The 12,500-nt window shown below is 42.5% G+C and overlaps 1 protein-coding gene across 1 annotated transcript in view; it reads left to right on the top strand.

Moving 5' to 3' along the window:
• psat1 (phosphoserine aminotransferase 1) overlaps window positions 1-12,500 on the top strand; it is a 41,907-nt gene that overhangs the window by 9,361 nt on the left and 20,046 nt on the right. Inside the window, exons 3-4 of the mRNA XM_062050753.1 lie at window positions 2,521-2,590; window positions 2,788-2,993. Of these exons, the coding sequence (XP_061906737.1) occupies window positions 2,521-2,590; window positions 2,788-2,993 (276 nt within the window). The remainder of the gene's footprint in view (window positions 1-2,520; window positions 2,591-2,787; window positions 2,994-12,500) is intronic.

Raw genomic sequence — 12,500 nt, 5'->3', positions numbered from 1 at the left:
CCAAAACATTAATGGAGAGGCAAAGGGAAGGAAAAACTGTGGTCAGAAAAAGTGTACAAGCGATAGGGATCACCGAGCCCTGGTCAAGATTGTGAAAAAAAACCCATTCAAAAATGTGGGGGAGATTCAGAAGGAGTGGACAGCTGCTGGAGTCAGTGCTTCAAGATCCACCACCAAGAGACGCTTGAAAGACATGGGTTTCAACTGCCGCATACCTCGTGTCAAGCCACTGTTGACCAAGAAACAGCGCGAAAAGCGTCTCACCTGGGCTAAGGAAAAAAAGAGCTGGACTGCTGCTGAGTGGTCCAAAGTCATGTTTTCTGACGAAAGCAAATTTTGCATTTCCTTTGGAAATCGAGGTCCCAGAGTCTGGAGGAAGACAGGAGAGGCACAGGATCCACGTTGCCTGAAGTCTAGTGTAAAGTTTCCACCATCAGTGATGGTTTGGGGTGCCATGTCATCTGCTGGTGTCGGTCCACTCTGTTTCCTGAGATCCAGGGTCAACGCAGCCGTCTATCAGCAAGTTTTAGAGCACTTCATGCTTCCTGCTGCTGACCTGCTCTATGGAGATGGAGATTTCAAGTTCCAACAGGACTTGGCGCCTGCACACAGCGCAAAATCTACCCGTGCCTGGTTTACGGACCATGGTATTTCTGTTCTAAATTGGCCCGCCAACTCCCCTGACCTTAGCCCCATAGAAAATCTGTGGGGTATTGTGAAAAGGAAGATGCAGAATGCCAGACCCAAAAACGCAGAAGAGTTGAAGGCCACTATCAGAGCAACCTGGGCTCTCATAACACCTGAGCAGTGCCAGAAACTCATCGACTCCATGCCACGCCGCATTAACGCAGTAATTGAGGCAAAAGGAGCTCCAACCAAGTATTGAGTATTGTACATGCTCATATTTTTCATTTTCATACTTTTCAGTTGGCCAACATTTCTAAAAATCCCTTTTTTGTATTAGCCTTAAGTAATATTCTAATTTTGTGACACACGGAATTTTGGATTTTTATTTGTTGCCACTTCAAATCATCAAAATTAAATGAAATAAACATTTGAATGCATCAGTCTGTGTGCAATGAATACATATAATGTACAAGTTACACCTTTTGAATGCAATTACTGAAATAAATCAAGTTTTTCAAAATATTCTAATTTACTGGCTTTTACCATATATATATATATATATATATATATATATATATATATATATATATATATATATATATATATATATATATATATATATCTCAATCAATCAATCAATATTTATTTATATAGCCCTAAATCACAAGTGTCTCAAAGGGCTTTACAAGCCACAACGACATCCTCGGTACAGAGCCCACGCCCACATACGGGCAAGGAAAACTCACCCCAGTGGGACGTCAATGTGAATGACTATGAGAAACCTTGGAGATATATATATATATATATATGAAAAAGTTTCATTATAATTATTATACCGAATAAAACATTGCGAAAATAAAGTTGAATCGAGAATTGATTCTGAATTGAATCGTCACCCAAGAATCGCAATTGGATCGAATAATTAGGTTCCCAAAGATTTACATCCTTACTAGGGACAAATCAATCAATCAATCAATAAATCAATGTTTATTTACCGTAATTTCCGGACTATAAGCCGCTACTTTTTCCCCTCGTTCTGGTCCCTGCGGCTTATACAAGGGTGCGGCTTATTTACGGCCTGTTCTTCTCCGACACAGACGAAGAGGATTTTGGTGGTTTTAGTACGCAGGAGGAAGACGATGACGCAATGATTAAAGACTGACTTTTCATATACCGGTAGGCTGGTTATTTTGATAACGTACAGGCGAGCACTTTGTATTACTTTGCACCGTTGTATTATTTGTACTCTGCACGAATGCTGTTCGCCATGTCAAAGATGTGAAAGTTTGATTGAATGATTGAAAGATTTATTGTTAATAAATGGGGCGCTTTGCGTTCCCAAACAGTCATCTCTGTCCCGACAATTCCCTTTGTGGTAGCAGGAACCCCTATATACTACGGTAATTACACATCAAAACCCTGCGGCTTATAGTCGGGTGCGGCTTATATATGGAGCAATCTGTATTTTCCCCTAAATTTAGCTGGTGCGGCTTATAGTCAGGTGCGGCTTATAGTCCGGAAATTACGGTATATAGCCCTAAATCACAAGTGTCTCAAAGGGCTGTGCTGCTTCAGACTGCAATGTTGTTCATTGAAGGACACTTATTCCGTATAAATAGCTTGTTTGCTATAGTGTGCTTAGCTGTTGTGTAGCTGCCAGCTACTAGTAGCTTATATACTGTATAGCGTAGCATGTTTACCTTTTGTAAATGACTTTACTAAAATAGAAGAGAAGACCAACCCTGTGTGTTTATTGGAGGACATTTGGTGAGTAAACACGCTGCAGGACTGCTTGTATCGGAACTAATATGGGAAAGTTGTTTTTGTTGCTGATATCGGACCTGCACACGCCTACTTTGATAAATGTAAACATTTATGTTTTGTTCCCACTAGAAATGAGCCACCGATCGCCAGAATTCACCAAAATCGTCAACAAATCAGAGAGTCTCCTAAGGGAGTTGTTGTAAGTGATTTTTGTTGTTTATCTCTAATGATGTACTTGATACTATTCTGATGTTAATAATGATGAATATAAAATATAACAAGTGTGTGACCAACACATGAATACACCTTATGGCTGGATTGTCTCTCTCCAAAAAGTATTTTCATTAGATTGCAACTTCTGACTTTTCTAACAGTTGGTAGTTGTTGTCCCCACAGAAACATACCTGACAACTACCAGGTGATGTTCCTGCAGGGTGGTGCTTCCGGACAGTTCAGCGCCATCCCTCTCAACCTGATTGGCCTGAAGGAGGACAGGTGTGCCGACTACATCGTGACCGGTACCTGGTCGTCCAAAGCTGCCAAAGAAGCGGAGAAATACGGCAAAATCAACATAGTTCACCCAAAACTGGATAGTTATACCAGTGAGTGGGAAATGTAATGTGTTTTATGGTGACAAAACTGTGGAAAACACTCTGTGTGCGCGTAGAAAACACTGCATGTGTAGAAAACACTCTGTGTGCGCGTAGAAAACACTCTGTGCGCACGTACAAAACACTCTGTGGGTGCGTAGTAAACACGGTGTAGAAAACACTGTGCGTGCAAAGAAAACACTCTGTGCGCGCGTAGAAAACACTGTGTGCGCGTAAAAAATACTGTGTGTGTGTGTAGAAAACACTGCACGTAAAAAACACTGCGTGTGTAGAAAACACTGTGCGTGTGTAAACACTGTGCGCGTGTAGAAAGTACTCCTTTGCGCGTGTAGAAAGTACTCCCTTGCGCGTGTAGAAAATACTGTGCGCGTGTAGAAAATACTCTGTGGGTGCGTAGTAAACACTCTTGTGTGTAGAAAACCCTCTGTGCGCGCGTAGAAAACACTTTGGGCGTAGAAAACACTCTGCGGGCGCGTACAAAACACTCTGCGGGCGTATAGTATACACTGTGCGTAGAAAACACACTGTAGGCGCATAGAAAACTGCGGGGGCGTAGAAAATACTCTGCGCGCGAGAAAAACTCTTTGTGCGTGTAGTAAACACTGTGCGTACGTAGAACACACTTTGTGCACGCAAAGACTCAGTTTGGTCTCACGCGTGGATTCCAGTGGGGCAGCAGTTTGCGCTGGCAGTGTTTATATTCTTTCCTACACATGCGGCATTCCTCCCTTTTAGCAGTTAGGGGCGGGCATTGAATACACGGCCCGTCCACACTCCTTCTTTCTGATTGGTCACTTTAAACGCTTACTATCTCTGCTGGGAAATGTTACCGTCGAACTATGCGTCCTGTCTGAAGGAGATTAGAATCTTTAGACCAAATAACTGAACATGTGTTTATTTGGTCAAAAGTGAAGAACATCGCACAAGTAGATAAAGGAAAAAATAGAGCATGGGCGGAAACCGAGTCAGCGCAAACGGCCCAAACATACTCATCGGCGCCAACCGATTCGGAGCAAACAAAGTCTGCGCAAACAGAGTCGGCGTAAAACGAGTAGGAGCAAACTGTTGGAGCCTATCTATATTATTTTTTTATTAATTGTTTTGACAATGAAATTAAATAATGCCAATAAGGATGTTGATAAATTATTGGATGTTTTAGATGAATTGTGATTGACTGATTATTTTCAGCTTTTTCACGCTCCTACTGGTGAGCCACTTCCTCCTCCTATAATTAAGAAGAGAGGACAGCTGGGTGACCTTTGTCTGTCTATCATGTTGAAGGAGTGAGGAGTGAAACAGTTTGTTTACCGCTAAATAAGTTATTTTGATTATTATGAAGTCAACCACGGAGAATATGTTTTGTTTGTGAAAATAAATTATGATCATTTGGAATCTCGACATATCTCCGCAAGTGCTTATTAAGGAATTTAGTGAGTCAAATACCTCCTCCTCATAGGACTACTCTGCAATCTTTATATGTATTTTTTCAAACTTTTTTGGAACGCAAGAGTAGCCGTAACAAGTAAACAAACTTCACTGAAGACCCGAAGGATCAAGCACGATCGCTCTGCACCGAGGACAGAAAACAGCCGGCGGGTCGTGAGTAAAATCAGCTGATGGACGTCATGAATGAATGAATGAATGAACGCGCCGCTGCGCTGTATGGAGTCATTCGAATGCTATGGAAAGGAAAATTGCAGATTGTGGATGTGAAATGCAATAAAACAGGATGTTGGAAGGACGTTTAAGAATGAAATAAGTGGACATTAAATTGAGCTGTGTGATTATCTGGAATGATGTCTGGCACACCTGAGACGGCAGCTGAGGCCGACAACATGCTGAGAACGCGCATTGCTTCGCGCAGAGGCAGACTGGGCGCATGCACGATTAGGCTAAATGAAATAAAGACTGATGATTATAGAAATGCTGATAAAGTCAATGATGAATTTGAAGTATTTAAAGGAGCTGTGGAAGAATTTAAAAATGCTCACAACTTTGTACAAGAATTCTTATCAGAAGAGGAAAAGGAAAATGATTATTATGACTGGTATGAACCCAGAATAATAAATTTGAATTATTTAATGAAAGACATTGAAACATGGAAAAGAGAAATTGCACAATCAAAAGTTGGACCACTGGACAGCATATCAAATGTATCTCACAAATCAAAGTCTGCACTGGATCAAAAACCTCTAGATGTTCCTCAGTATCCTCAGAATTAAAAAAGGCCAAAGCGGAAAAGGCTGCTGTAATGGCTCGAGCTGCTGCACTGAAGAAAAAACACACCTTGCAACTGGAGGAAACAAAGCTTAAAGCAAAGATGGCGCAAATGGAGTTGGAAGCAGACATCGCAGCATCAACTGCTAAAATACAAATCCTTCAAAGTGATTTAATTCATGAAAGTAATGAGGTGGCTCAGGAACCCATGACTGAGTATTATAATTCTCACCATGAAAGAGAAACCATGGAGAGCAATATGGACTTTATAGAGTTAGGTGCAATACCCAAAACCCCACTTCACCAAACCATCTTAAGTCTCCACAGACCTCTACTTAAAAGGAACACCAACACATCAGAAGATCTAAATAAACCTCAAAACAAAAACGCAACTGAAAAACACAAGACCCAGAGTGTAAATCAGACTCAAATAATAAATCACTCTGCACAAGATAATGTGGTTATTAATGCTGCTCATGATAACTTGGAAATGGTTATTCAAAGACAAAGTGACATCGCAAAACTCATTGTCTCACAGCAAAAACTGTCTCTACTACCAGCAAGAGAGATTTCTGGGTTTGATGGTAACCCACTGGCATATCAGTCTTTTATCCATGCATTTGAACACTTGATTGAAGACAAGACTGAGAATAATCAAAACCGACTCTACTACCTTGAGCAGTTTACCTCTGGTTTGCCAAGAGACTTGGTTCGCAGTTGTTTGCACATGGAAGCCAGTAGGGGCTATAATGAAGCAAGGCGCCTCTTAAAAGAACATTTTGGAAATTAGATGAAAATTTCGTGAGCTTACTTTGAAAAAGCCTTGAATTGGACAGCGATTAAAGCTGACAATGGGAAAATGCTGCATGCATATGCAATGTATTTGAGAGGATGCTGTAATGTAATGCAAGATTTTCAGTATTTGGAGGAACTTGATATTCCATCGAACCTAAGGCTAATTACATCCAAACTACCCTACAAACTCAGAGAAAAGTGGCGAAGCACAGCTTATGAGACACAACAGAGAACTGGCAGGAGAATCAGATTTAACAACTTTGTGGATTTTGTGGAAAAGCATGCCAAGATGCTTTTGAATCCGTTGTTTGGAGACATTCAGGACCAAATAACAATGAAAATGTCTCTTCCAAGAAGCACAAGTGAACTAAAACCAATCAGCCAAAGAAACCGCAGCTTTGCTACTTTAGTAGCTGTGAATACAGAGCCAGCAGGATGCACTGTAAAACAATCATCTGTTCCACAACAACCTGCTCAAAACACACCCTGTGTTATCATCCGTTTATGTGGATATTGTCATGGCAAACATGCTCTGATTGACTGCTCACAATTCAAAACACAGTCACATGACAAAAAGGTTGAAATTTTAAAGAAGGCAAGGATATTGTTTTGGTTGCCTACTAAAAGGTCATCTAAGCAAAAATTGTAAAAGAAGATTAATGTGTCAGGTTTGCAAAATGAAACATCCTACCGTACTTCATATTCCAAGTGAAAAAGGCCCAAGGCAGGAAAATCAAGGAAAGCCCACTGCTGAGACAGAAGAAACCCCTATAAGCAGTGCTCTTGTTTCAGCTGGTGATGCAACCGCGGCCGGGAAAGACTGTGCACTTGCAATCGTGCCAGTCAAGAGTTAAGGTAGGAAAAGGGAACAGGTATGTTCAGACCTATGCCTTCCTCGATCCAGGCAGCACGGCAAAATTTTGCACGGAGAATCTAATTTACCAACTGAATGTGAAAGGACGCAAAACACAAATTCTTTTGCGAACAATGGGACAGGAAAAGCCTGCGAAGACCTATGAGGTCAGAGGACTGGAGGTTGGAGACTTGGAAGGGTTCACATTTCTGGACCTGCCCAAAGTGTATACACAGAGCAAGATACCTGTCTCAAAGGAAAACATCATCACAAAGGCTGACTTGAAGAGGTGGCCATATCTTGGTGGCATCGACTTAAAAGAAATTGAGGGAGACATTGAACTTCTTATTGGGACTGATGTTCCTCAGGCAATGGAGCCGTGGAATATAATAAACAGTCAAAAAAATGGACCATATGCAGTCCAAACCATACTGGGATGGGTGGTAACTAGACCACTCGGTTGCAGTGCTACAGAACATGCTGGGCTCATTGCAGTGTCAACTAACATAATCTCAGTAATTGAGCTGAAGGACCTCCTCATCAGACAATATAACCAGGATTTCTCTGAGAACATATATGAGGAGAAAAATGAGTTGTCAGTTGAGGATAAATGTTTTATGGAGATCGCCTCAAGTTCAGTGTTTCTTAAAGATGGTCACTATCATCTGCCACTGCCTTTTTGGGATAAAGACAAAGTCATGCCTGATAACTATCATATGGTAAAAGAACGTACACTGCATCTCATGAAAAGATTTAGGAAGGACAAGATGTATGCTGAGGAATATACATACTTCATGGAGGACATTCTCAGAAAGGATTATGCGGAAAAGGTTCCACCTCAGCAGCTTCACAGAGAAGATGGACGGATGTGGTATATCCCGCATCATGGCGTTTGCCACAAGCGGAAGCTCAAACTGAGGGTGGTGTTCGACTGCCCATCCTCATTTCAAGGAACATCTCTGAACAAGGAGCTACTCCAAGGGCCAGACTTAACGAACACCCTCATTGGAGTGCTATTAAGGTTTCGCCAGGAACAAATTGCAGTGATGGCAGACATTGAGGCAATGTTTTACCAAGTAAATGTTGATAAAAAGGACAGAGACTTCCTGAGGTTTTTGTGGTGGCCAAAGGGTGACATCAGCAAACCGCTTGAGGTCTACAGGATGAAAGATCACCTCTTTGGCGGCGTATCTTCCCCAAGCATTGCTAATTTTGCCCTTTGTCAAACTGCTGATGACAATAAGAAACATTACTCTGATGAAGTAATGAAAACTATCAAAAAACACTTTTATGTGGATGATTGCCTCAGATCTGTGGCAACCAAGGATGAAGCTATGAAGCTCATTACAGATCTCACTGAAGCCTGCAGCCAGGAAGGCTTTACATTGACAAAATGGGTCACCACTTCCCACTTCTCTGTGAGCGCTTTGAGTATCTAATAATAGAAAAGCGCGATATAAAATCTAATCCATTATTATTTATTTATTATTACCAATAACTGTGAAGTGTTAGCAAGCATTCCTGAGCATCGCAGAGCAAAGGTAGTTAAGGAACTGGACCTGGATAAGGAAAAGCTAAATGAACAAACTACAGTTGAGCCTGCACTTGGAATCCGGTGGGACACGCACAGTGACACCTTCAGCTTTAGAATAACTATCAAGAGCCGGCCTGCTACCAGGAGAGAGCTATACTTGCCACAGTTAGTTCAGTTTATGACCCATTAGGTTTTCTTTCTCCTTTCATCCTGAAAGCCAAACAAATACTTCAAGAGCTCTGCAAATCCAAGTATGGATGGGACCAAGCTATTCCACAGGAGTTTGCAAAACCCTGGCAGAGATGGATCGGGGAGTTGGATCAGTTAAGTGGATTTCAGGTACCAAGATGCATAAAGCCTGAAGTTTTCGACCCAGTGGAGAATGCTGAACTGCATCACTTCTGTGATGCAAGTGAGTCCGGTTATGGTACAGTAAGCTACCTTAGATTCACAAATCACCTCGGCAAAATCCATATCTCCTTGATATTTGGAAAGGCCAGAGTCTCACCTCTTAAGCAGATCACCATACCCCGGCTTGAACTCACTGCAGTAAAAGTGAATCGGATGCTGAGGAAGGAGCTGCACCTGCCAATCACAGATTCAACTTTCTGGACGGACAGTACATCTGTATTGAAATATATCCACAATCAGACCAAGAGATTTCACACATTTGTATCCAATAGAGTTGCTGTGATCCATGACCTCTCCCACACAAGCCAGTGGAGATATATAAAGTCAAAAGACAACCCAGCCGACGATGCATCTCGAGGGCTGCATGTTGAATCTTTCTTAAGATCAAGATGGCTGACAGGTCCTGAATACCTGGGAAAAGAGAAAAGTACATGGCCAAGGATACAAGGTCTAGGAGAAATACCAGCAAATTATCCTGAGGTGAAAAAAGAGGTCACAGTTAACAGTGCAATCATTGAAAAGCAACATCCAATGTGCACAGTGATCAAGTATCACTCATCATGGAACCGACTTCAGAAGTCTGTGGCCTGGATATTGAAGGTGAAAAAACTACTTCAGCTGCTAAGTCAGCTAAGAAAAAGACAGAACCTTGTGTCTTCAAAGATGAAGAAAACACTGAAAGATGAGCAAGGGATGCAAAATCTATCAGTAGAGGATCTGCAAGAGGCAGAGAAGATCATCATTGGTTTTGAGCAAAGACGTTACTTCAGCCATGAAATCACTTGTCTGGAAAATGGCAAAACCCTCAACTCGAAAAGCAACATCTACAAATTGGATCCAATTCTTGATAATGGTATCCTGAGAGTGGGAGGTAGAATAAACGGAAGTGCAATGCCTGTGCACCAGAAGAACCCAATTATTCTCCCTAAAGGTTCCCACATATCTAACCTCATCCTGCAACATATCCATCATCAAGTCGGGCACTCAGGAAGAAGCCATATGCTTTCCAGGCTAAGTCAATGCAAACTCCTTAGCCAGGAAAATCATTAGAAACTGTATTTTGCAGACGGATGCAAGCAAGACCTGGAGAAAAAAAAATGGTGGATCTTCCAGAAGATCACTTGTATCCAGATCTACTGCATTTTAGTCTTGTTGGCATCAATTACTTTGGTCCCATTGAAGTGAGAAGAGGCAGAACTCAGGTGAAACGGTGGGGGGGCCATCTTCACCTGCCCGGTCAGTCGGGCTGTTCACCTAGAGATGGCAAACTTCCTAACCACAGACTCATGCATAAATGCCATACGCAGATTCATCTGCAGAAGAGGACCAGTTCTAAGTATCAGAACTGACCAGGGGACTAACTTTGTGGGAGCACAAAAGGAACTACAGGAGGCTTTGAAAGACTTGAATCATCACAAAATTCAAAACACCTTTCTAACAGAGGGAATAAAATGGATCTTTAACCCCCCTTTTGGAGCCCACCACAGTGGTGTTTGGGAGAGACTGATCAAATTAGTCAAAAAGATCCTCACATCTGTTCTAAAACAACAAACACTGGACTACGAAACTCTCTCAACAGCACTGTGTGAGGTAGAAGCCATCCTGAATGACGGACCGATAACTACAGTGTCAAATGACCCCAATGATTTAGAACCACTAACCCCAAACCACCTGCTTCAGCTGAAAGCGAAACCGATTATGCCACCAGGAGTCTTTGAGGAAAAATGATCAATATTCAAGAAAGCGATGGAGACAAGTTCAATATCTTGCAGATCTCTTCTGAAACCGATGGACAAAAGAGTATCTTCCACTCATGCAAGAAAGAAGCAAGTGGAACAGCATAAGAAGAAACTTGAGTCCTGGAGATCTGGTTGTCATTGTTGATAACACAGCACCAAGAAACTCATGGACTATGGGCCATTTTGTAAAGACATTTCCAGATACCAAAGGCTTTGTGAGAAGTGTTTTGGTTAAAACCAAGACCAACACGGTTCAACGACCAATAGATAAGCTCTGCCTGCTAATGGAAGCAGCTTGATGGACTGAGGGGGGATTCGGTTGTCCAGCCTCGATGACTCGATGATAGTCTGATATGACTATGGACTTTGAAGAGATTTGAGTAACTCTCTCTTTCGTGTATCGTCTTCATATGTCCATCTTCGTGTCGTGTAGCCACTCCCTCGTCTCAGGTCCCAATTGGAAGAGGCCCTCCTCTGAAGGTGGTCTATGCCGGGGACAGGTGGTGATGATGTGGTCGGCAGTCTGCTCAGGCTCCCCGCACTCACACGCTGCACTGTCTGTTAGGCCCCACTTCTTCATGGACGCTTTGAAGCAACCAACCCCTGTGCGAAGGCAGTTCAGGAGGGTCCATTGCCGGCGAGGTAGATCTTCTCCCTCCACGCCACCTCCAGGATCCTGAGTAACTCAAGTAACTTAATTAACTTTAAATTTGAAGAACATAATTGTTTGGATTGTATTGTTCTATTATAGCTCCTTTTGAATATTATTATTTCACATACACAAACAAAGTTGGCACCAACAACGCAAACAGAGACAGTACAGACTAAGTCTGCACAAATAGAATCGGTGGAAATGGTGCGAACCGAGTCGGTGCAAACGTCCCAAAATTAGTCAGTGCAAACCGAGTCGGCAAAAACAGAAACTGCACAAACAAAGTCTGCGATAACCAAGTCGGCGCCAACCGATTCGGAGCAAACAAAGTCCGTGCAAACGGAGTTGCCGTAAAATGAGTCGGCGCAAACGACGCAAACAGAGTCAGTGCAAAAAGCGCAAACCAAGTCAGTGCAAACGTCCCAAAATTAGTCAGCAAAAACCGATTCGGCAGAAACAGAGGTGGTGCAAACAAATCGGCGCCAGCAATGCAAACCGAGTACGCGCAAACCGAGTCGGCACAAACAGAATTGGTGGAAATGGTGCAAACCGAGTCGCCGCAAACCAGTCAACGCCATCGACGCAAATGGCCCAAACTTAGTCTTCCCAAACTTAGCTGGCACAAACAAAGTTAGCACAAACAAAGTTGGCGCAAATGGTGCGATCCGAGCCGGCGCAAACGCCCCAAACATACTTGGTGCAAACGGAGTCAGCGCAAACGGAGCCAGTGCCAACGGCCCAGACAAACTTGGTGCAAACCAAGCCGGTGCAAACCGAGTTGGTGCCAACGACACCAACAGAATCAGCGTAAACCGAGACTGCACGTGAGAGAGAGTACAATTTATTTATTTTACCAGTCGTGTGTCCAACAGATGAGTGTAAAAGTCATACTTATAAGTTGTACTCACAATTGGAGAACAAGTGGTCACATGACTTATTGGCCATGTTTTTCAACTACTCTACTGGGGTAGGTCAAATTTTACTGACATGTGCTTGTCGGTCCTCTAAAAGTGTTCCAGTTTAACGGCCAAAAGTTACAGTGGGTGTTTTGTAGAGCGCATGGAGCTGTGTGAGGTGTGGGTTTATCAGTGTTTCCCATAAACTGCCAAGATACCTGTGGCGGTGAGGGCGTGGCTATGGGCATGGCTATGGGCGTGGTCACCATGACATCACTGAGTAATTTGCATAATTTACTACAATGATATGATTTTCTCTAAAAAGGCTCAAAAAATGTATACTTACTAATTAATAATAACAGTTTTGTTTTAAACGTCCACCCATCCATCCATCCATCCAT

Source organism: Entelurus aequoreus, linkage group LG06, assembly GCF_033978785.1.
Source record: "Entelurus aequoreus isolate RoL-2023_Sb linkage group LG06, RoL_Eaeq_v1.1, whole genome shotgun sequence".
NCBI lineage: Eukaryota > Metazoa > Chordata > Actinopteri > Syngnathiformes > Syngnathidae > Entelurus > Entelurus aequoreus.
The sequence above is the reverse complement of the archived record's forward strand: the minus strand, read 5'-3'. Positions and strand labels throughout refer to the sequence as shown.